Genomic DNA, 24,656 nt, shown 5'->3' with positions numbered 1-24,656 from the left:
ACTTGCCTGCAACCTATTGGGGGCTGCTAGCTGCTACTCAGCAGGATGGGGTGCAGGGATTCAGGTTGGATTGCAGTGGGACTCCGGCGTGGCAGGGCTGCTGAGGGCAGGGTGGACCCAGAGCATTGGGAAACTGTCTTCCGAGATTGATACCCATCTCTTGGTGAGATGTGTGGGTGTGGTACTGACAGCAGGCGTGGGAGGGGATGGTGTCCTAGATACCAGGTTCTGGCTGCGACGGGAACTTCAACTTCCTCCAGGTTCCTTTTGCCCTTGCCAGGGAGCACAGGAGGTCACCGCTGCTGGGGGGCGGGGGGCGGGAAGGGGGGAGAAGGGCAGCCAGCAGGGACTGCACTGGGAAAGGGGACGGGCAGGGACACAGATGCCCCTCGGTGAAGGTACCAAAGCTTGGCAATCAGGGCCCAGACATGCCAGAGGAGAGGCGGTGCCCCCAAGGGGGAGGAAAGGCCAAGGGCTCAAACCTCCACTCCTGAACTAGGAAATTGTAGAGACTTAAAGTGACATTTATGAAGCACCTGTCCTGCATCAACCATTCGACACCAGTTCGCGCACGCGCGTGTGTACACACACACACACACACACACCTCGTTTCACTCGATTATGAGAACAAAACTGCAAATCAGTAATTATTCCCCCCCATTTCACCAATGAGATGAGGACATTAGGCTGACAGAGGGTAATTCTCTTCCCCAGCATCAGACAGGTCGTCAGGGCATTGGAACTCCCTCTGCCTGAGTCCTGCGTGGGAAAACTCCACGAGATTACGGTTGCCCTATTTTCTTCTGGAAAGATCTCCTCCCAAGCTCCCCAGGTTCCGGCTTCCCAGGGACCAAGGCGGTTGGGAAGAGACTAAAGGTCGACCACGGCTGGTTTACCCCCAGCCCTAGGCCACAATAGCTAGGGCGAAGGAGCGGCGCCAAGAGGCGCTTCATCTGCACCCACTCCTTTGATCCCACCATCCCTGGGGCGGCGAAAGCCTCTTGCACAAGGTCACTGAGCTAGCGCCTGGCCGAGCTGGGATTCCCACTCGGCTCGGCCAGGGGTCAAGGCTGCGCGGAGCCCGCGAGCCTCCTGCGGCGCCCTAGGGTGGTGCAGCTCCCGCTGGGGGAGGGTCCAAGGGGCTGGGGGTGGGCGCGGGCGCGGCGGCGGAAGCGGCCTCCATCCCGGGCAGGCTCCCCGCCCCCGGCCCGCCTCCGCCCGCCCCGCGCCATGTATGGTGCTTCCTCCCGGAGCCCTACAAGGCGCTTCCTCCCTGCCAGAGGCCCATACAAGGCGCTTCCTTCCCGGCGCGTCTGGCAGGCGGCCCGCGGGCGGCTGCGGGCTGGGAGCCCGGGCTCGGAGTCCGCCCGCACCCGGGAGCCCGCGGTCAGGGGGACCCGCTGCCAAGGAGGGGGCGGCCGGCGGGAGGGGCCGGGAGAGCGCGGCCCGGCGCGGGGAAACGCGCACAGGGCGGCTTCGAGGCCGTTGGCAGGCGCAGTCCCTTCCTCCACACCCCGGAGGTCGGAGGCGCCCTCGGCTCCCCACAGCTTTCGCATTTCCCCCCACTTCCTTCCCCGACCCCTTGCTGGAGATCCGTCAGCAGCTCCCAGCCCGGAACCTGAAGCCCCAACTCCCAAGCACCGCGTCCGAGCCCGCCCGCTCGTCTCCTGTGTTTGGCAAGTTGGTCCTCGGTCATCCCTAACTGCTTCTCCCTGTGCCTTCCTCCCTCCTAGCCGGTTCCCGCTCCTCCCTGCCTTTCCTCCAGCTGTCCCCATGTTCCCGGGGGCCCCTCCCACAACCATTCTCTGAGCGAACGCCTCACCCGCGTCCCGGCGGTCAGGAGACCTATGACCTTGACAATTGGCTCCCGCTCACCTTTGCGTTTCTCCTTCTGACCTCGGGAAATGGTCACTAGGATTGTATCTGGGCGAGGGGAAGTGGGGAAGGCCTGTTTTTACCTCAGAGGACCTTGATTTTACCTTCGGTCTGGAGTTAGATGAGCAGCTTTACGGTGTAGGGGAACTTGGATGGGTGGGCTGGGATGCGTGCAGACCGAGAAGGGGCTAGCAGTGCCTGCTGGGTGCCCCCCTCCCGAACGGCCTCTGTTGCTCCACCTACAGATCTGGTCAACCCACTACTGCAAGAATCCCCCAGCCCCCACGGGCTCTCCCCAGAGCACCTCCAGAGACTTAAACCCGGCCCAAACACGTGGCTACCCTGCCCTGGGTGAGGACCAAAGGGACAGGATCTCAGCAGACACAGAAGCAGCCGCAGGTCCCCAGCTCCCATCCCCTAGCTGGGACCAGCATGTTCCAGCGGCACAGTTGTCCTCAAAGCCCAGGTTTTCTGCTGGGGAGGAGACAGGCCAGCCACCATGTGGCCAGCTGGGCTGAGTGCCCTGATTGTGCCTCCGCAGGTGAGGCAGGTAAAGAGAGGCTCCGAATTTGGGGATGACCGGAGTGTGTGTGTGTGTGTGTGTGTGTGTGTGTGGTGACTTGCCAAAAAGGAGCTAGTGCCAAACAGCTTCTGGGTCTGATCCAGAATTAAAATCACTCAAAGGCTTCCGGACACACACGTGCGCAGTGTGATTGTAAATAAGAAGCTTTGCGGGTCTTCCCAGCCCCAGAGCTGCTGAGTGCCTGTGAATAGTGTGCATGCATAGAGAGGCTTCCAAAAATCTGGAGTCAGGTTTTGTAAAAAGCTGGGACTCAAGGCCGAGCCTCGCAATCCTGGCCTGGAACGCCGCCTGTCCTGTTTTCCCAGCCAGGGCTGCAGGTCCCCCACAAGCCTACGCGCCCGGTTGCCACCTAGGATTGTGGGTAATGTAGTCCATAGAAGCCAGGCTCCCTGCGACGGTGCTTCCCGCCCTTTTCCCGCTTCCTCTCCGCCCCCTGCCGGCCATCACCCGCTCCTGCCTGAGGCTGAGGGAGTGAAGGGTGAGCCGTGTTTGCGGGCTGGGAGATCCCCGACGGGAAACCAGCGAGCTATTTATAACGGAGCCTGGAGGAGGGGAAGGCCTGAGAGGAGGTGGGGCGTCCCTGGAGGCTGCCGCAGAATTTTCAGGAACCCCAGGCCCCTGCCTGGGCAGGACTTCTGTTCTCTTCCGTGTGAGGGCACTGGGAGCACCCGAAAATCCTGTGAAGCATAGAGGTCCTGGGCTGTTCCTTGGCTTGAGAGGACGCAGTGGACCCTGGAACCTGGCCTTTGGGCCTTTCTGTGGTGGGAACATTGAAACCTGGATTTTGATAAACAGGCTTTTTATGGGGAGGAAAAAATCGAGTGAGACACCCTATTAAGATCAATTGGCTGATATGAGGGTACTTAAAAAAAAAGATTTATTTATTTGAAAGGCACAACGTTAGAAAGAGGGCGAGATGGAGAGAGAGAGATCTTCCGTCTTCTGGTTTACTCCCCAAACGGCTGCGACGCCTGGGGCTGAGCCAGGAGCTAGGAACTCCATCTGGGTCTCCTGTGTGGGTGCAGCAGCCGAAGTACTCGAGTGTCCTCCGCTGTTTTCCCAGGTGCAGTAGCAGGGAGCCAGGCTGGAAGCAGATCAGCTGGGACTCAGTCAGCTCTCACATGGGATGCCGGCGGCGCCAGAGGCGGCCGCTGTACAAGAGTACTTCAACAAGAGTTTCTGGAGAAGTGCAGCTACTAGGTAAGTTTATTTTGGTGCCAACAATTTTGAAGGAAGATGCATTGTCTTCTCATTGCTTTGCTGTGCTTTCTCCTCAGCCAAATTAGATGCTCTTTACAGACAGGAACCAAACCCCTCAAAATGGTACCCACCCCTCCTTACCACGACTGGATTGGGTGCTGTTTTTCATACTCCCTGCACCTTTGCTTCTTGGTGATGTGGACTGTGTCTTTATTATATCCCCCTTGCCTGACATAATATACAGTTGTTGAATGAATGAATGTGTGACTATGAATCAGTGATAGTGCACACTGTTTGTGAAATGCTTGATAAGTACTGCCTTGACATCTCCTCAGTGTTTTGTGGACTGCAAACCAGCTTCTATTGTTTAAATGCTTGTCACCAAGATCTTTTGTGTTTGAGCGGTGATAGGAACTGGTACCTGGCTTCAGATGGACGCTTAGCTGTGGCCAGAGTTTGCCTTCCTTCCTGCTGGCTGCCCAGCAGGCGGATGGGCGAGGGGGTAAACAGTGGGAACTGGACTGAGCCTCCTGCTGTGCACACCTGTCATGGCCCTCTGACATAGCCTTTTTTTTTTTTTTAATGTTTACTTATTTATTCCCTTTTAGAAAAGCAGAACAATAAAGGAGACAGCTCCCTGTTCCATCTGGTGGTCCAGAAAGAGAGAGCGAGCGAGCTAGGGAGAGAGGGAGGGAGGGAGGGAGGGAGGGAGACAGCCAGCCAGCCAGCTCTCTTTTCCATCTGGTGGTCCACTCCCTGCGAGAGGCTGGGTTGTGTGAGGCAGAAGCCAGAGCCTAGGCGCTTCATCCAGGTCTCCCATGTGGGTTTCAGGGACCTAAGTACTTAGGTCATCATCTGCTTTATCCCAGCGTGCCTTAGCAGGGAGCTGGACTGGAAGGGGACCATTTGGGACTGAAATTAGCACTCTGACATGGGACGCCAGTGTGCTAAGCAGTGACTTACCTCACTGCACCACAAAGCTCACCCCTGATGCAGTACTTGAGTCAGCTTGAACAGCTGCACTGAATTCTGAGACGCTAATGAAAAAAACCTGCTCCAGGGGAGTCCTGAGCTGCCGCAGTGGGACTGGATCCAGCAGCCCCCTTGGAGGGTTGGCCATTGTCTGCTGACTCCCCAGTTGTTACCAGGGACCTCCTGTCTCTGAATCAGTAGGACTTTTTCAGTCTTCACATGGTTTGACTGTTTCCTAGCAGCATTTGACTTCTTTGTGATCATCTCTCTTTCAAAATCCTCTTCAATCCTGTCATGTCGATTTTTAGAGAGAGTGATTGATTTGAAAGGCAGAGTTATAAACAGAGGCAGAGAAAGAGAGATCTTTGATCTGCTGGTTCACTCCCCAAATGGCCGCAATGGGTTGGCCTGGCCAGGCTAGAAACAGGAGCCAGGAGTTTTTCTGGGTCTCCCATGTGGGTGCAGGGGTGTGGGCCATCTTCCACTGCTTTCCCAGGTGCATTAGGAGGGTTCCTGATCGGAAGTGAAGCAGCTGGGACTCGAACCGGCACCCATATGCAATGCTGGTGCTGCAGGCAGTGGTTTGCCATACTTCACAGCACCTTCCCCCTTTTAAGACTTATTCAAACATTTACCTGAAATACAAAGTGACGTGAAAGAGAGGGAGGGAGGAGGAAAGAGAGTGAAAGATCTGTCGGCTGGTTCATTTCCCCAAACTCCTGCAACAGCCAGATTTGGGCCAGGTGGAAGGCCGGAGCCCGGAACTCCATCCTTGTCTCCCATGTGGGTGGCAGAGGCCAAGTATGCTGGCTATCTTCATCTTCAGCTACCTTCCCAGGCACATTAGCAGGGAGATTGCAGAGCGAAGCAGCTGGAATTCAAACTAGCATGCTCATAAGGAATGCTAGCATTGCAAGTGGCAGCTTCTCACTCCCATTTCTTTTTTTTTTTTCTTTAAGAGATTGATTTATTTATTTGGAAGGCGTACTTATAAAGACAGAAGTTCTCCATCCGCTGATTCACTCCCCAAATGGCCACAACATCGGAGTTGGGTTGATCTGAAGCCAGGAGCCAGGAGCTTCCTCTGGGTCTCCTATGCGGGTGCAGGGGCCTAAGGACTTGGGCCACATTCCACTGCTTTCCCAGGCCATAGCAGAGAACTGGATGGTAAGTGGAACAGCCGGGACTCAAACTGGTGCCCATACAGGATGCTGGCATTGCAGGTGGCGGCTTTACTTGATATACCACAGCTCCGGTGCCCCTCCTTTTTTTTTTTTTTTTTTTTTAAGGATTTTATTTATTTGAGAGGTAGAGTTACAGACAGAGGGAGAGACAGAAAAAAAAGGTCTTTGGGGCCTGCACTGTGGCGCAGTGGGTTAACGCCCTGGCCTGAAGCACCGGCATCCCATATGGGTGCTGGTTTTAGTCCCAGCTGCTCCTCTTCCGATCCGGCGCTCTGCTATGGCCTGGGAAAGCAGTAGAAGGTGGCCCAAGTCTTTGGGCCCCTGCACCTGTGTGGGAGACCCAGAAGAAGCTCCTGGCTCCTGGCTTCAGATCGGCGCAGCTCTGGCCATTGCGGCCATCTGGGGAGTGAACCAGTGGATGGAAGACCTCTCTGTCTCTGCCTCTCTGTAACTCTGTCTTTCAAATTAATAAAATAAATCTTTTAAAAAAATCATATACCTTTTTTAAAAAAAGAAAGAAAAAAAGGTTTTCCGTCTGCTGGTTTACTCCTCAAATGGTTGCAGATGAGCCAAATAGAAACCAGGAGCATCTTGCAGGTCTCCCACGTGGGTGCAGGGGGCTAAGGACTTGGGCTATTTTCTATCGCTTTCTTAGATCATAGCAGATAGCTGGATTGGAAGAGGAGCAGCCAGGACACGATCTGGCGCCCAAATGGGATGCCGGCACTGCAGGTGGCGGCTTTACCTGCACCACAGCACTGGCGTCTGGGAGTTTGTTTTCAGTGCAAAGAATAAGGAGTCGGGCAGATACCACCTAATTCTACGATTCCTCAACGGATTAAAGGCAATGAATCTTTTTTTTTTTTTACTTTAAAAAAAAAAATTTTTTTTTTGACAGGCAGAGTGGACAGTAGAGGGAGACAGAGAGAAAGGTCTTCCTTTGCCGTTGGTTCACCCTCCAATGGCCGCTGCGGTAGGTGCACCGCGCTGAGCCAAAGACAGGAGCCAGGTGCTTCTCCTGGTCTCCCATGCTGGTGCAGGGCCCAAGAACTTGGGCCATCCTCCACTGCACTCCCTGGCCACAGCAGAGAGCTGGCCTGGAAGAGGGGCAACCAGGACAGGATCGGTGCCCCAACCGGGACTAGAACCCGGTGTGCCGGGACCGCAAGGCGGAGGATTAGCCTACTGAGCTGCGGTGCCAGCTAAAGGCAATGAATCTTAATAAGTGGGGGTCGAGCAGTGCCTGCTCATGTGCAGACCCCTGAATGGTTCACAGTGCTATCGGTCAGCGACAAGAAGCCACTATTTTCTGAAGATATTGATGTTGGTAAGGAGTTGGGGACCAGAGAAAACTGGCAGAAACAGGTCACCATACTGTTCACCAAGGTAGTCTCTAAAATTGCTCCCATAGGAACAGAGAGTGGGACAGTAGGCTAAACTACTGCTTGGGATACCAACATCCCATATCGGAATGCTAGTTCAAGTCACAGCTCTCTGGTTCTCATCCAACTTGCTGCTTATCTGTCCAGTGATGTAGCACATGATCATGGCCCAGTAATTGGATTCTTGCCACCCACATGGGAGATCTTGAAGGAGTTCTAGGGTCTTGGCTTCCACCTGATCCAGCCCTGGCTGTTAGGGGCATTTGGGGAGTGAATCAGCAGAAAGAAAATCTCTGTCTCTCTCATTTCTGCCTTTCAAGTAGATGAAAATAAATAAATGTGAAGGAATATTTAAAAAAATAAAATTCCTCCCACTGCCTGCAACCCAAGATCATCACTGTAGCAAAGCCACAGCCCAGAACCAGCTCCTGCAAAAGATATCTAACATTGCTTCTGACTGCGTCCTGTTACAATATCATTACCTATTACAATATCATTATAATTAAATTATCATGGCAGAAATTCCCACTCCCATCATGTACCTGAAGCTACTTCCAAGACTTCCTAAAAAGGTCAGAAAGCTGAAGGTCATCAAACTTCTGGAAAACTCCACCCAAAGTACCACCCACTGTGCCTCCAGATCACATAAAGCAATGACCCCATAACTTGTGGGTTGCAGCTCACTCTTGAGCATGCCCTGCTCCCCCTCTTTTTTAAAGATTATTTATTCACTTGAAAGTCAGAGTTACACAGAGAGAGGAGAGAGAGAGAGAGAGAGAGAGAGAGTCTTCCATCCGATGGTTCACTCCCCATTTGGCCACAACAGCTGGAGCTGTGCCGATCCGAAGCCAGGAGCTTCTTCTAGGTCTCCTACATGCGTGCAGTGTCCCAAGGACTTGGGCCATCTTCTACTGCTTTCCCAGGCCATAGCAGAGCGCTGGATTGGAAGTGGAGCAGCCAGGACTAGAACCGGCACCCTTATGGGATGCTGGTGCTACAAGCCAGGATGTTAACCCACTGTGCCCCAGCCAGCCCCAGCGCCCCCTCTTGAGAGTATATTTTTGATTTTATTAATACATCTTGTTCCTCTGCTAACCTTCATTTGTGCCCCATCCTCAAATTCTTTCTTGCATTGGAGACAAGAACTTGAGCTCCTTAACTCCTAAAACTGACTCCCTTGGGAGTCTGTGGGTAGATGGGTTACTACTTTGATCAGGGCTTGAGGGTCCTGCAAAACTTCTCAGAATAGTCTAGTAGTAGGAAGTCAGCCATGGAGATGACTACTGAATTCTGAGTCTTGTAATCCTTGCCAGCTTGACCCTTATGGCACCCCTTTAATTTAGTGGGTTATTAATATTTAGTGAGGATTTAACTTGTAACCACCACAGTGAGGATTTAACTTGTAACCACCACAGAAAAATTGCAAGCTCAGGGAGAGAGACTGGGGCCTGATACAGTCTGCATCAAAGCCATTAGAGATGGGGGCTTGGTTCCAATATTCCAAGGTGTGGCACAGTGTCTGGCTGTAGTAGACAGTTATTTTATGTAGCAAGTTAAGTAAAAACTTTAATAAAATACTCCATTATAAACATGAAGAAACTGAAAGAGAGCTTAAGTGACATATCCAAGGTCACACACTGGTCTAGTAAATGGCACAGTCACTCCCTGGACATCTGCCTCCACTCTGCCAGGCACTAGTAAACAGGGAGGGAAGGAGAAAGGTATTTGGGAAACAAAAGGGGCTACTCCTTTCTCCACTCAAGGAAGTGCAAAACTGGAGGTTAACCGGGAAAGATCACACTTCTCACACACACACAAACACACACACACACAAATACTGGAATGGTTTCTATGCACATGAAAAGATGCTCAATAGCACTGTAATTGGGGAAAATGCACATCAAAACCAGAGTGACACCAGTAATGAACAATCTTATCAAGAAATTCAGGAGGCTGGCGCTCTGGCATAGTGGGTAAAGCCACTACCTGCGGTGCTGGCATCGCATATGGGTGCCGGTTTCGTTTGAGTCTGGGCTTCTCCACTTCTGATCCAGCTCTCTGCTGTGGCCTGGGAAAGCAGTGGAAGATGGCCCAAGTCCTTGGGCCTCTGCACCTACATGGGAGACCTGGCAGAGGCTCCTGGCTCCCAGTCAGTGCAGCTCCAGCCATTGGGGCCAACTAGGGAGTGAGCCAGTGGATGGAAGACCTCTCTTTCCACCTCTTCTGTGTAACTCTGACTTTCAAGTAAGTAAATAAATTTTAAAAAAAAATTCAGAAAACCATTCCACTTAAAATAGCATCCAAAAGAATAAAATGTTTAGGAATAAATTTATTTTTTTAAAGATTTATTTATTTATTTGAAAGTCAGAGTTAGACACAGAGAGGAGAGCCAGAGAGAGAGAGAGAGAGAGGTCATCCATCAGCTGGCTCACTCCCCAATTGCCCGCAAAGTCTGAGAGAGAGAGAGAGAGAGAGAGAGAGAGGTCATCCATCAGCTGGCTCACTCCCCAGTTGCCCGCAAAGTCTGGACCTGGGCTGATCCAAAGCCACGAGCTAGGAGCTTTTTTTGCGTCTTCCACATGGGTGCAGGGGCCCAAGGACTCGGGCCATCTTGTACTGCTTTCCCAGGCCATAGCAGAGAGCAGGATCGGAAATGGAGCAGCCGAGACTCGAACCGGTGCCCATATGGGATGCTGGCATTGCAGGAGGCAGCTTCATCTGCTATGCCACAGTGCCGGCCCCAGAAATAAATTTAACCACCTTAAAAGACTTAAGAACTGTAAAATGTTGCTGAAAGAAATTAAATAATACCTAAATAAATGGATAAGATTCTGAGTTCATGGATTGGAAAACTTTATATTGATAGTGGTGCTACCTAAAGCAATCTACAGATTGAATGCAATCCATATTAAAAATCCAGTGGCCTTTTTGGCAGAAATGGAAAAGCTGATCTTAGTTTACTGTGGGACTTCAAGAAGCCCTAAATAGCTAAAACAATATTGAAAAAGTTGGAGGACTCAGTCTTATTGATTTCAAAATTCTCTACAGGGGTGGACATTTTGGTACAGCAGGTTAAGGGTTGCCTGCATTCCATTTCAGAGTCCAGGCTGCTCTGTTTTTGATGGAACAACTATCTGAGTTCCTATCACCTTTGTGGGAGACTCAGATAGGATTCCTAGTTCCTGGCTTCATCTTTGCACAGACCTGGCTGTTGTGGGCATTTGGTGGATGAAAGATCTCTGTCTCCATCTCTGTTGCTTTCACATAAATGTATAAATCTAAAAACAAAGACTGCTGCCATTCCTGCCTGGAGCCTTCCTCAAGTTTCCAGCCTTCTTCCCTGGTCTCCTGGCTTTACTGCTTTGCTGTTTTGCTGTTTAGGTCTCCCTTCGGTGGGTCTGGAGAGCCCAGCAGGAGGGGCTAAGCCTAGATGGGGTTTGTCAGCAGAGAGGACAGGAGCTGGGAGCCAGTGGTTGGCAGGGAAAGCTCCATGAAGCTGGTTAGGAAGCCCAGGGGTGCGGGAGAAGTTAATCTCTGTATGCTCAAGTCAACCCTGACTCACAGGGAAATGATTTCAGCTCCCACAACCTCTTGGGATGTTGGCCGTTTCCCTTCTCAGCTCTACCTTGGCTTCAGGCCACTCCGTTGCCCCTTCTGATCCTCTCTTTTCTCATCCCCAGCACTGGAGACAATGAGGCTTAGATGAAGGGCTAACAAGATCACTCATGTGTTAAGAGCACTGAGTTTGGAGTTCAGCACTAATTGTTCACATTGTTTCTGCTGATTGGCTTTGTGAACCTGACAGGCCATCGTGTTCTCTGGGCTTCAGCTTCCTTCTCTCTTCAGTGAGTCCTTTGGACGAAGTAAGGTTCAGGGCCCTTTCAAGTGCTGAGAGGTGTCCCAGAGAAGAGCCGTTTATGGGGGAGGCGTAAGCAGAACTGCAGTCTGAGATACTGGTCCTGAGAATGGGTTCCCAGTACAGTAGACCTGTGCCTTCTTGCCATCACCTCCAGGGTTGCTCACCAAGCCACAGGTCCAAGGGCCTTCCACAAGGCCCTTGTCCTTCACATTGCCTCAACTGGCCTGGCACCCAGGGCTGATTTCACTTTGGATGCCTCTGCTGCCTCCTTTTTAGTCTGGGCTCTGTCTCCCAGGCCTCAACCAGTTCCACTGGTTGCCTCAGGACAGATCTCTTCTGAACTTCAAGCCCTGCAGAAAGGACTCTTAAAGGCTGACGAGTAAAACCAGACTTCAGTGAAGAATCAAACTGAATTTTTATAATGCATACCTTGAGCCTAGTAAGATCCCAAATGCTATACATATCATGTTCTAAAATGGGTGTTTGTGGCCGGCGCCGTGGCTTAACAGGCTAATCCTCTGCCTTGCGGCACCGGCACACCGGGTTCTAGTACCGGTTGGGGCACCGGATTCTATCCCGGTTGTCCCTCTTCCAGGCCAGCTCTCTGCTATGGCCCGGGAAGGCAGTGGAGGATGGCCCAAGTGCTTGAGCCCTGCACCCACATGGGAGACCAGGAGAAGCACCTGGCTCCGGATCAGCACGATGAGCTGCAGTGGCCATTGGAGGGTGAACCAACGGCAAAAAGGAAGACCTTTCTCTCTGTCTCTCTCTCTCACTATCCACTCTGCCTGTCAAAAATAAAAATAAATAAAATGGATGTTTGTGACAAACCTAAATTACTAAAAAATGGCAGCCAGTATTGTGTCACAGCAGTTTAAGCCACCACCTGTGACACTGGCATCCCATATGAGATCCAGATGCCCACTTTTTAAAGATTTACTTATTTATTTGAAAGAGTTACACAGAGAAGGAGGCAGAGAAAGAAGTCTTCCATCTGCTGGTTCACTTCCCAGTTGGCCGCAACGGCTGGAGCTGCACTGATCTGAAGCCAGGAGCCAGAAGCTTCTTCCAGGTCTCCCACGCAGGTGCAGGGGTCCAAGGACTTGGGCCATCCTCTGCTGATTTCCCAGGGCATAGCAGAGAGCTGGATCGGAGGTGGAGCAGCTGGGTCCTGAACCGGTGCCCACATGGGTAGCTTTACCTGCTACACCACAGTGCCGGCCCCAATGCTCCACTTCTGGTCCAGCTCCCTGCTAATGTGCTTGGGAGAGCAGTGGAAGATGGGTCAAATGCTTGGGCCCCTGCACTTGCATGGGAGAGCAGGATGGAGTTCCTGACTCATGCCATTGGCCTGGCCCATTCCCCATCAGTACCAGTGGGATGGAAGATCATCTCTCAAATTCTGCTTTTCAAATAAATACCAGTGGATGGAAGATCATCTCTCAAATTCTGCTTTTCAAATAAATACAGTTTTTAAAAAATGTGTGATGTTGAGAACATTTAAAAAATGATAGTATGTTTTCTCTATTTCTGAAGTTTCAGTAATTTCCTTATTGAATTTTTTTTCTAAACTCCTTCATACTTTAATATACATTTCCTAAGAAAAAGTATTGTTATAAAACCAGTGGTTATCAAGCTTAGATTTACTATTGATAATAGCACTTTTTATCTATAGTCTACATTTCAAATTTGTTACAATTGTCTAACTTAATGACAGATTTTAAGAACAGGGGCAGACAACACTTTAATATCTGAGAAGTCCCCTTGTATGTGTCCATTCTTCACTGAGGATACTGGATAAATTATAGGGTCCTCTCCAGAGAATCCAAGGGCACATTCCTTTTATCCATCCTCATCCATGGCTGTGGCTGTGCTTAGCAGTCCACATGTGTGGGGGGAAGGATGTGTTAGAAACACTCAATGACTTTCAGGTGCTCTCCAAGCTACTGTTAGTCTCTGAAAGCTCAGGAGGGGTGGGTGAGATGAGTCCTGTCTTCTCGGCTGTCCCAGGAGGGTTCTTTTTTTTTAAAAATTTTTGACAGGCAGAGTGGACAGTGAGAGAGAGACAGAGAGAAAGGTCTTCCTTTTGCCGTTGGTTCACCCACCAATGGCCGCCGCGGCAGCGCGCTGCAGCCGGCGCACCGCGCTGATCCGATGGCAGGAGCCAGGTGCTTCTCCTGGTCTCCCATGGGGTGCAGGGCCCAAGCACTTGGGCCATCCTCCACTGCACTCCCTGGCCACAGCAGAGAGCTGGCCTGGAAGAGGGGCAACTGGGACAGGATCGGTGCCCCGACCGGGACCAGAACCCGGTGTGCCGGCGCCGCAAGGCAGAGGATTAGCCTAGTGAGCCGCGGCGCCGGCCCCAGGAGGGTTCTTGAGTGAGGAATGACCCATATTGGCATTGGCTTTGGCACAAAACAGAACTGAGTCCCAGATTTTGCCACTTTGTAGGTTGTGGACTAGGACAGGCAGAAATCAAAAGATGCAATCTCTACCTTTCAAATAAGTAAATAAACCTTTAAAAAATCAAATGACATAACGCATATTTTTAAAAAAGCTTTACATAACTGTAACTGTTCAATAAATGTCAGTGACTAAATTATTTTACAGATGTCTAGCTCAAAGGCCAGATTGCTGAGTGCTATAAAAACGGGACTGAGCTGGAGTGAGACTCCTGGGCTCTCCTTTCATTCATCCTCACTTCTTTTGGTAGACTGCCCATTCTATTTCTCCAAAATTTAAGGGCAAAGCAAATTGTCCTAGGCATCTGTTTATCACTTACCAGAAAACAGCTCCTCCTTAGGAGTTAAGTTTACACAGCCCATATCCTTCACTGTAGCACCACCTTGTGGTCACCAGTACAAACTCACCCTGGCCACCTCCAGAGGATGGACTTGGCAATGGAGGTATCCTTACCAAAGCAGCTCCCAATTCCTGTGGTAGGTAAATGCCAGGCACTATATACTACGTCGTTCACTTATCTTACTCCATTAAAACCTTGTTACCCCAATATTCACGAAGCAGGCATTGTTACAGGGAGGAAAACTTGCACAGAGACATGGGGTAATCAGCCAGTGTCCCAGGGAAAGCCAAGATTTTCTACCCCAGGCCTACTTCACTGCTCCCCCTCCTGACTTGGATATCCTAATGGAAAAGCCCTTTAGATTCAAGGCATGCCTTACATTGACAGGGAAATCAAAAGTCAGGAAAGGACTTACCTGATGTCACAGCCTAGCTAATAGCAGAGACAGAACAAAGAACCAGATCTCTTGATAAGACCCCTTGTCTGGGCTCTTAGCTGAGCACACCATGTCTTGTAGGGATATTCCTAGAGGTGTCTACCTGAAGCAGAGTTCACTGAGACAGGACTGAGACTTGATTTAGAAAATCCTGGAGGAAGTGACTTGTTTGTCCATGTTATCTCTAGTTGCTCTGTTGTTAGCAACTTGTGGCACCCACCCAATCTGCTACAAAATGAGCAACCATGCCCCATCTCTCTGGTGTTACTGCGATGCTCCCACACCCTCTGCCTTGTCAGTTCCTGTCCCCTAAAGTGCAGTCCCATCAGGGTGGGACTTGGCAGGAGGAGTCCCAGCTGGCACACACTCAAATTGGCAACAAGGGAGAAGCTGGCATGAGGCTCAAATTCTGCCTTGGCACTTAGCCCTGAATCCACTGTGCCTGTCTGGGAGCGCCACAGCATGGGAACCAGAGCCAGAGAACAAAAGATAGCAAGTGCAGCAGGCCCAAACAGGCAAGCACCGTAACCCACACCCGGCACCACTGTGCTTCCTTCCAGAAATCCCAACTTCAAGAATAGCACCTAGGGATGCATGATGATGAGAAACGCCAGCTCCACCTGACCAGGCATGCTTGCCCTTTGCAGAGGACAACTGGATTTCAGCAGGGCCATCATGCAGATCAGGTGAGAAAGCAGTGAAAGTGTGCTGAGAGCACGAAGTCACAGAGAAACTGCTGGCAGGGTGCCTTTATTGAAAACATCTTTCTCAGGTCTGGAGAGCACAAGCCACATACCACCTTGGCTCTTTAGTGAAGGCTTCAGAAACTACCAAATAAGGTCTAGCACACCTCATACTTCGGGAAAATAACACAACAGTCCCTCTTCTGCTCCTAACCTGAACCGAGGGCCCCCACTCCTCGGGCCAACCCGACTTGCTCTCAGATTACTCTGCTACCCAATATGAGGTATGCAGCACTGAGGCAGAGTGGGAGGGAAAGGGCCTAGCCTAATTTGTCTGCTCTTCCATCTGGACCACTCTATTGTAGGGCTCAAAGACAAACAGATGCAGAAAGAGCATCAATTGTGCAGGTAGGCCTGGGGTGAAATTTTGGTTTCACCACTGGCAGGCTGTGACTTAAAGCTCTTTTAGTTGATTTATAAAACGGAGCACATCTCCCTGTTATGAGACAACATACTTGAAAGTGGGGGAAATAGTTCCCTTTTGACAAATGTATATGGAAAGGAGGGAAGTGGGATACAATCAAGTTGAAGCTCCCTTCTGTAGGGTAATCTTGAGATCATACCTCAGACGTCATATGCATATGCCCTTCCATGGGCAGTGTATGGAAAACTCAGATCTAAGGCTGGGAAGTTACTAGCCACCACTGATCTGACATATGCCTCGGAGAACTCATACCTTTCTAGGAACCTCAGACCTTTCTAGGAACAGTCCTAAAAAATCTCAAGCACACAAAGTGTATTCTTAAATATGGTTTAATACTCTTCTCCATTTCTGTACATCACAACACCAAGATTTTGCTGCTTAGGATCTCTCTGCAGAGGCTATAGAGAATGCAAAGGCTACGGTTTTCACCCCCTCTTATTTCTGTGTTTGTAAGTGTAAGTGTAATACATATCAGTATATATTGATACACACATCAATATATAATGCAATATATATCACTGAAGAGAACACATTGATTAAAGAAATACAAAATTTGGCATCATTTCCAAACTTAAATAGTAAAAATAAAAACTACAAAAGGAGCTGCATACCCTAAATGTATCATGTGAAACAACAAGCATATTTAAAAATGTAAATTTACATCCAATTTCTCTGGTCTTGTCATATCACATTAGACCCATTTACAATGGCAAAACCCTAAGGTACTGCTGTGAAGAGAGCATGTTTGCTTGCTCTTGGGTATTCTGCAAACAAACAGCAGAGCCCAAAGCAAAAGCCGGTGAAGCCTCCCACGCTGGTGAACAGCAGAGTTGACTCTTCTCGCTGGGGGTTGAGACAACAGGTTACGCATCGACAGACAGTCATTTGGACCTCTGAGTACAGTGTGAGAACCACAAGCTTTACATTTAAGACATACTCCCTTCATTCAAGTGAAACAGGATTATTGGAACGATAGGCAGGTCTGTAACCTGGGAACAAAGAGCTGGTTCAGACCAGTAAAGCTACAAGTGACTGAGTCAAGTCAGTGAAGAACAGCAGTCAGGCACTATAGTGTTAAAAGTACCCAATTTGAAAAACCAAATGCACCCCATGACCCTAACCAGGTGTGAGAGTGATACCAATTGACTTTTAAAACCTTTGGTCCTTCAAAGCCCATTTGGTACACTTTTTTCCATTGCTGCTACTGGGCACATCCTATACGTTTTGTTCACTGTCACCTCGAGCACGCCATGACCTTGCATATCAACTGGGTTCACATCCTAAGGACGGCCCAGCTGTGAAGCACATGCTTCAGGTTTTCAGGTCAATTTTTGGATTCAACATGGTAAAGTCCATGGTGCCAGAAGCTGTGTCCCATCCCTTCCCCGCCCCTGCCCTACCCGCCCCACTCCCATAATTTCTCCTGTGAGAGGTGCTTGTAAAGTCCCACATTTGAAACAGATGCTCCAACCCCACCAGGAGGTCAGGGGCTTATAATTACATGCACAGTCATACATGTTTTGTCTGTCGTTCCTGTGAAAAATCTTGCAGTTCATTTTTTAAAAATCAAAACATTCACATAATCTCATGCCATCCAACACAAGGAAAACACACCCACCTCCCTTTTACCAAGGATAGACCCAAGCAAATAAACTTTAAATTTCTTCACTTCCACTGAAATTGCATGTTTTATTTCTCCCAATCCCAGCAACAGCACAGAAGCCCCATCATATCCATCTCCAACTGGTTTCTAATAGGCTAGGATTAGGGGACCTTTGTCAAAGCAACTGATACAAAGGGCTCCCAAATGCTGTGCCCAAATGCGGCTGCCAAACACATGGAAGTAAACAGTGCACTGGCCCAGATGCTTCTTGAGTCAGTTTGACCTTGCAATGCAGTTTGCATCCTTGAAATTGACAGTCTGTAGGGGAAGGGAGAGTGTGAGGGAGTGAAGATGACATTGCCTCCTATTAGCTCACCCTTTCAACATTAAACAGAGACCAAGAGAGAAATGGTTCCAACATTTCACCACATATATTTCTTCTTATGCAGTCTAAGCTGAGAATGCCATGTAAATGGGTCACTGCGAAATGCAGCAATTTAATTTTTCTCCAATCAAAATAAGAAACAAACCAGTATGATCTCACTTCTATTAACTTTTGAAGGTTTACAGCAGTTAAAGTATTTTTGCTTCTATGTATGAAGGTTAAAAAAATCATTTTTTCATAAAATACAAGAGCAACCAATTTCACCATCGAGTAAAAGTAAAAATTGGGATTCTTTTTTAAATTAGTCCAAAGTGGCATTTAGGAACTTAGTTGTAGGCTGCTGCGCTGACACCATGACAAACCAAAGTGTAGGGTTGGGCCTGGTTTTGTTTCGGTTTTCTTTTCAATATCCAATGCTCATGGATTAAGTTCTGGAAATGTTCCAATTGTAAGGCAGGGATCTGTTTGGATTCCACCACGGGTATGCTCCTTGGGTTGGATGCTGGAGGGCGAGGCACGTTTTGCCGGACCCATGTCGACTACCTAGTAGTCATCAAGGTCAAAAAATTCATCGTCTCCTCCTTGATATTCCATTCCCTGGAAATCTACTCGGTACCGCAAGATACCTGGAGAAAGAAACCACAAATATAAAGACCAGCTCTCTTACACAATTATAGAAAAACAAAGAGATAATGATAAAAACTGGTCCAAATCAAAGATTGTGTAACCATCTGCGTCCCAACCACCTGCCTCGGTAGCCAATGAGTACAGCTAATCTGAAGTAATTTATTTTAGGCTAGTCAGCATAGGCCTTGGCCTGAGACCCTGTTTTTAAGTTCATTTTGTTGATACGCTACTCACCTCCAATTCCACCAAATCCTTTCACAAACTGGGATCCTTCTTGTGACTTATCTGTGACAATTTCCAATGTAGCTCCAAATTTTTTATAGTTGTTAGCAAACCATTCCAACAGGGGCATGCTCTCGATCAGCTCATGTTCCTGTCCTGTCTACAGGGATTCACCAGAAGACAGCAAAATCCAAGTGATTAGGACATAGCAAGGCCTCACTCCCTCACTTCTCTTGCCTACCATCATTTGGTGCTGTCACTCATTACATATGTGTGTGTGCACGTACACCCCTATAAAACAAAGTGAATTCTGGTTTCTAATAACATAATACAGACTGCAGAGAAATTGTGGGATTATTTTAAATACTCCTCCTTGGGCTCGAGCCTCAGTCATGAGATGTCAACAGACACTCCAGTGGTTTTGACTTTTATGACTCCTGCTGACTCTGGAAGTCAGGCTGCTGCAGTGTCTCTATGTGGCAGCCATTCAGCAGACCAGAAGAGACATGCCAGAACTGCTCTTGGGAGCGGCTCTTAAAGAACAAAGTCCAACAACTCAGAGTTTGAGGAAGCTACCACTTAAAAGTCATCTTGTGGTAAGGTGACACTTTAAATTAAATGTCATGACACATTTAGACCAAGCCCAAAGATGCTGTTGTGGTGGAGCAGCTAATAAAGTAAGTGAAACAAAGCAGCACAGGTTTCAGAGCGTGAGAGGCATATTCAAATAAAATCTTCCTCTCTATTATTTCAAGGATAGGGGAAAGTTCTCCTTAGTGCTTAACTACCTTAAGAAAAAAAATCCCCACTGAACTCCTCAAGCAGAATGTGGTTTGATTTCCCAAGGCTGACACTGTAACTGCCTGAGCTCTAACACACAATCATGTTTCCTTGCGTGTATACCAAACCAAGAAAATAACCACATACCTCTTTGTCTGTGAAATGAGATTTATCCTTCTCTTGTTCTGGAGTTAGGTAAAGAATTTTCTCCTCTGTAGTATTAAAAGGAAAACAATGTGTTAAACTGGTTGTCAAATACTAATGGGTGTAAGTCCTACGAAATGAGGCCAGTTGGATAAGGAAAGGGCTTCTCGATTCATTCTATAAACTTCCTTTCCACCAGCATTCACTGAGTGTCAAGCAGGTAAATTGCTCCCACCATAAAAAAATAAATAAATAAATAAATAAAATCAAAGACAATAAACACTGGCCCTCAGGTGAGTGGTCTGGCCCAATGGTTGCTTGAGTTCCAGTTTTGGCTCTGCTCTGGGTTTATATTTCCTGACAATGTGCATCCTGGTAGACAAAAAGTGATGTCTCAAATACTTAGGTCCCTATCACCAACCCATTTGAGCATTTGGGGAATGAACCAACAGATGAGAGCTCTCTTTAGCAAGTAAGAAGAACAAAAAAACAGAGACTGCTCTTCAGGAAATATAATCAGACATTAAGCAGTTCAAGCTGAAAAATTTACGCAGGTATGTGCTATGACCAAAGCAGTGGAGAAAGGAGAGTAGATCTGACTTCTGACTGCTCAAGAAATCAGCCATCCCTCAGGCTTCCTGAATGCACAGATCAGTATCAACTAGCAACCTATTTTCTAATTCTCATACCTTCCGTGCCTTGGCAATGAAGAACGTATCTCATTATATCCAAATTTTCATAGACTATTAGAATTTCTACGGCTCCCATTTCCAAAGCTTTTAGCGTATCTTCAACTCCAAAACAGTACTTGCCCGTGTCTTGACTGATTTCATCAAAGTATCGTCCTGTGGTATTAGTGACAGGTCAATAAAGCATACAATTGGATTTTATAATCCGCAGATTCAACCAACTCAAGATCAAAAAGATGTGTGTGTGTGGGAGAACCAGTTAAGCTGTCGTTGAAAAGTACTTTATAGCTGGGCCTGAATATGTAACAAACATGTACAGATTTTTAATCCTGTCATTATTCCGTACACAATACAGCATAATGCCCACATACAAAAACTATGCCATTTTATAGAAGAGATTTAAGCATCTGTGGATTTTGGTATCAGGGTAGAGAAGGAGAAGGTCTAGCACCAGCCTCGATCAGGTACTGAAAGGTGAACGTACATTGTTTTCCCTTGTGGATATGAATATGGTTAAGCACACTTATTAGACCTAATGACTGAATATTAAAAATAATGATTCCACAGAAGCAGAAGATTTAACAAAATACTTCATCTTTTTTTTTTTACCTTTCCAGTGTCTCGTTTCATACATATCATCCATACACATTAATACACAAAAACATATAATAAGTAGCTGCATTTCATTGATACCTATTAATTTCTTCTCTTGAATGAATTTCACGTTGGAGAGGACCTCAGTAGATAACTCAATAGCTTGGTTGAATCCATTTTCACCGCCATAGGATATATCAACTAATTTTAAAACTTTTGACTGCAACCTCTGACACAATTAAAAAAAATCATTATTACTTTAAAACATCTTTACCAAGACTCCTTTACCTCTTAATGACATGCAAAGATTAACACTGTAATCACTAATGTCTAAATATGGAGGATTCCTATTTATTCAAGGGCTAACTCAAAAGTGAGCAATGTTGCCAGAGCAAACTTTTATAGCCATTCATACGACACATTATGTTAAACCTACAGTAGGATAACTCATTCGATGTACACAAAAGTAAGTATCTTAGGAATAAAAGGGGGAGCTACTGGCTCCTGCCACTTAAGAATATAAGATGGTATCTTTGGTGATACTGTCTACCATATTGCTATCTCTCCCATAAGAACTCCTTGGGAATAGGTTATGGCTGAGCCTGTATCTTGAACCAGAAGATCCTTCTGGATTAAATGCTTTAGGCTTAATACCTCTGTCATTTTGCTGCTTTATTTACCTTAGGAATAAATCAGAATAAGACAGTAAAGAAGTTTATAGTTTCTGTGAAGTCAAATTCTTTTTTAAAACCAATTATGCCATAGCACCCCAACTCAAAAATGGCTGACTTCAAAAGAGGAAGGATCCAGAAAAGCAGGTAATGTTTCCTAATAAACACCTATAAGCCCACCATCATTTATCTTAAAGCTATGTTTTTGACCCAGGGAAGGTATTGTAAATTCAAACAGGTATGTGTACCCAGTGCTCATACAAAGGACTCAACCTACTCATACCCATAGACATATACAATGGACTATCTACTTCTCACTTACCTGATCAAACATATCAGATTGACTTAGTTCAGTTTTAAAGTCAGCTGATCCAGCTAAAACGAGACCAGCCACATTCACTTTGTCCCCAGAAATAAACAGCTGTACAGCAGTCTCTGCTACTTTCCGAACATAGTTGTGTCGCTTTTCCATTCTTAAACGGGCAAAACGCAAGGCTGACTGACCTCCTCTACCTTTGACATAAAAGTAGTGAGAGAAAAAGGCAATTATTAAGAAGTACACAAGGCCTTGCATTTTAAAAAGCAATAAAATAAAAAACAACCATGCATGTTATTATCCAAGGAAAAAAAATTACCATCCTTGAACAAAAGGTCTAGCATAAACTGTTACTTATTTTTTCAAAGAGTTAACTACTAAATCTACCACTAAGTCCAGGATGACTTCCTCTCTATTACCTAGATCTCCTGCCCCCCCATCATACTATTTGGGTTTCCTTATTGTTAAGCAAAAGACAAATAGGGTCGTGTTCTCTTTCAATATTACCGTGTTTCTTTGGGAGATCCACAGTGAATTTGTGCAGGACTTCTCTTGTATTTCCCTGCAGTGTGCCAAAAAGCGCACCACTACCATCTATTACAATGAAGCCAAACTTGCTATCATCTGAAAGTAGTGCTGTAAGAGCCTGAAAAGCAAACACAAGTACCACATGATGAATTCCAAATCTCTGTTAAGGTCAGAACCTGGAAGGACACATATAAGCCCTTTTATTCCACTCATTGTGGTATAAGAGCTATGAAAAAAATGATTTAATGAAATAATTTAGAAACTTCAGATGTAGGTAAGTAATCCTTATAGACAAATTTTAACTGATGTCATAATAGTCAGTGGTTATCTATGTGGAGTCCTTCAATACACTTGACCTAGGTATGTAAACACAAAACCAATACAGATTTAAAAATATTTCTATACTCATGTTTACGATATCATTATTCATTTGGAAGTAACCCGTCTATCAATGGATAAATGGATAAGCAAAGTAGATAAGTGGTATATCAATACACTGAAAAATTAGTCTCAAAAAACGTAGCTAATTTTGCAATATGCTATAACATGAATGAATAAGGACATACTATGCAAAGTGAACTAGGCTAGTTACAAAAAAGACAAACACTGCATGATTTTATTCATACAGGGTACTAAGGGTAGTTAATGGTGGTTACCAGGTGTTGGAGGGAAGGGGAAAACGGAGTTTTTTTTTTTAAATAATTTATTTGAAACAGTTTTGGACACAGAGAATGAGCTCTTCCATCTGCTGGTACACTCCCCCAAATAGCCACAGCCAGAAAGTCCATCCACGCATCCCACGTGGATGGCAGAGTAGTACTTGTTCCATGTTCTGCTGCTTTCCCAAGTGCATTAGCAGGGAGCGGGACCAGCAGTAGAGCAGCTAGGACTTGAAGTGGTGCTCACATGGGACACTTGCATCACAGGCAGCAGCTTAACCCATTGTGTCATGATGCTGGCCCCAGGAGTTATTTTTTAATGAGTATTAAGTTTCTGCTTTGCATAATGAAAAGAATTTTGGAGGTAGACATATGGCACAGTGGCTGGCACACTTATGACACCCACATTCCTTGTTACAGTTGGTTTGAGCCTCAGCTTCCCTGCTTCTGATACAGCTTTCTGCCAACACCAGGCCTGGGATGAAGCAAGTCATGGCTCCAGTATACTTGGGTCCATGACACCCTCACGGAAGACTCAAACTGAGCTCCATTAATGATGCCTGGATGTTAAACTCAAAATATTTAAATAGTCCTGTGGGCCACCACTATGACATAGTAGGTTAAACTTCCATCTGTGGCGCTGGCATCCCATACAGGTGCCAATTTGTGTCCCAGCTGCTTCACTTCCGATCCAGCTCTCTGCTAATGGCCTGGGAAATCAGTGGAAGAAGGCCCAGTGCTTGGGCCGCTGCTCCCCTGTGGGAGACCTGGAGAAGGCTCCTGGCTTCCCCCCATCAGCCCAGCTCTGGCAGTTATGGCCATTTGGGGAGTGAGCCAGCAGATGGAGTACCTCTCCATCTCTCCCTCTCCTGTAACTTTACCTCTCAAATAAATTAATTAAAAAAAATAGTTCTGGGACCCATAGACAGATAAAAGTTTTCATGATGGAATTTGAATTCTATGGGCTTGGCAGATCACTAGTTGCCAGGTGACAATCTCTTTACAACTAAAAAATTATTAATACTCCTTGTTTTCTCCAATTATGTATTCATTTATTTGAGAGACAGAGAAGGAGAGGGAGAGAGAAAGCAATGAGCTCGCCTGTCTGCTGGTTCACACCCCCAACTGCCTGCAACAGCTGGGACAGGCCAAAGCCAGGAGCTGGGAACACGTGGGTGGCAGAGCCTTAAGTACCTGAGCCACCACCTGTGCCTCCCAGGGTCTGCACTGGTAGGAAGCTGGAGTCAGAGCTGAGTTGGGTACAGAACCCAGGCACTCCACTGAAGCATGGAGGCATCTTAATCAGCTTAACTGCTAGACCACATGCAATTACATTTTTAACTGAGGAAGAAAATAGCTCCTTCAAGAACTGCCTACAAAGGAGATGAATCTACTAGGAATCCATCTTTAACCAAACCACCCTCGATAATTAGCATAAAGACATGAATACTGCACATGTTAAAAACAATCGCTTTTTTGGCCGGTGCCGTGGCTCACTAGGCTAATCCTCCGCCTTGCGGCGCCAGCACACCGGGTTCTAGTCCCGGTCGGGGCACCGATCCTGTCCCGGTTGCCCCTCTTCCAGGCCAGCTCTCTGCTGTGGCCAGGGAGTGCAGTGGAGGATGGCCCAAGTCCTTGGGCCCTGCACCCCATGGGAGACCAGCATAAACACCTGGCTCCTGCCATTGGATCAGCGCGGTGCGCCAGCCGCAGCGCGCCTACCGCAGCGGCCATTGGAGGGTGAACCAACGGCAAAAGGAAGACCTTTCTCTCTGTCTCTCTCTCACTGTCCACTCTGCCTGTCAAAAAAAAAAAAAAAAAAAATCACTTTTTTATAATGTCAGGTAGCTTGAGGTTTCCAGCAAGTCTGCTTGTCAAGGAATAGATTTATCCCTTACTACATTCACTTCTATTATTCACAGATCAGTTAAAACCAAAATATACAAAACTAGCAAAATTAAACAGTACCTTAAAGGA

General features: G+C 47.4%; 2 protein-coding genes across 2 annotated transcripts in view; one reads left to right on the top strand and one right to left on the bottom strand.

The window, feature by feature from the left end:
* Nucleotides 1-1,234: 1,234 nt before the first annotated feature.
* LOC133758801 (uncharacterized) lies at nucleotides 1,235-23,236 on the top strand. Its single transcript, XM_062189946.1, has 5 exons — nucleotides 1,235-1,676; nucleotides 2,121-2,226; nucleotides 3,522-3,658; nucleotides 14,855-14,980; nucleotides 23,100-23,236. Exons 1-4 carry the CDS (start codon nucleotides 1,235-1,237, stop codon nucleotides 14,890-14,892), a joined length of 723 nt encoding a protein of 240 aa, XP_062045930.1. The 3' UTR covers nucleotides 14,893-14,980; nucleotides 23,100-23,236.
* The window catches only part of ETF1 (eukaryotic translation termination factor 1), a 34,240-nt gene continuing 25,358 nt past the window's right edge, over nucleotides 15,775-24,656 (bottom strand). The window contains exons 5-11 of the mRNA XM_062189068.1: nucleotides 22,000-22,138; nucleotides 21,499-21,689; nucleotides 20,605-20,734; nucleotides 19,912-20,067; nucleotides 19,226-19,290; nucleotides 18,311-18,458; nucleotides 15,775-18,075 (exon numbers count right to left, since the gene is read on the bottom strand). Of these exons, the coding sequence (XP_062045052.1) occupies nucleotides 17,993-18,075; nucleotides 18,311-18,458; nucleotides 19,226-19,290; nucleotides 19,912-20,067; nucleotides 20,605-20,734; nucleotides 21,499-21,689; nucleotides 22,000-22,138 (912 nt within the window). The 3' untranslated portion in view covers nucleotides 15,775-17,992. The remainder of the gene's footprint in view (nucleotides 18,076-18,310; nucleotides 18,459-19,225; nucleotides 19,291-19,911; nucleotides 20,068-20,604; nucleotides 20,735-21,498; nucleotides 21,690-21,999; nucleotides 22,139-24,656) is intronic.

Source organism: Lepus europaeus, chromosome 4 (assembly GCF_033115175.1).
Source record: "Lepus europaeus isolate LE1 chromosome 4, mLepTim1.pri, whole genome shotgun sequence".
NCBI lineage: Eukaryota > Metazoa > Chordata > Mammalia > Lagomorpha > Leporidae > Lepus > Lepus europaeus.
The sequence above is the reverse complement of the archived record's forward strand: the minus strand, read 5'-3'. Positions and strand labels throughout refer to the sequence as shown.

What these genes read in the sequence shown, in the direction of transcription:
- LOC133758801 (XM_062189946.1), top strand. Translation starts at nt 1,235, where the DNA reads ATGGTGCTTCCTCCCGGAGCCCTACAAGGCGCTTCCTCCCTGCCAGAG. An exon ending in CCGCTCGTCTCCTGTGTTTG is followed by an intron (nt 1,677 to 2,120) that starts GCAAGTTGGTCC and finishes CTCCACCTACAG; the next exon opens with ATCTGGTCAACCCACTACTG. An exon ending in ACGTGGCTACCCTGCCCTGG is followed by an intron (nt 2,227 to 3,521) that starts GTGAGGACCAAA and finishes CTGTTTTCCCAG; the next exon opens with GTGCAGTAGCAGGGAGCCAG.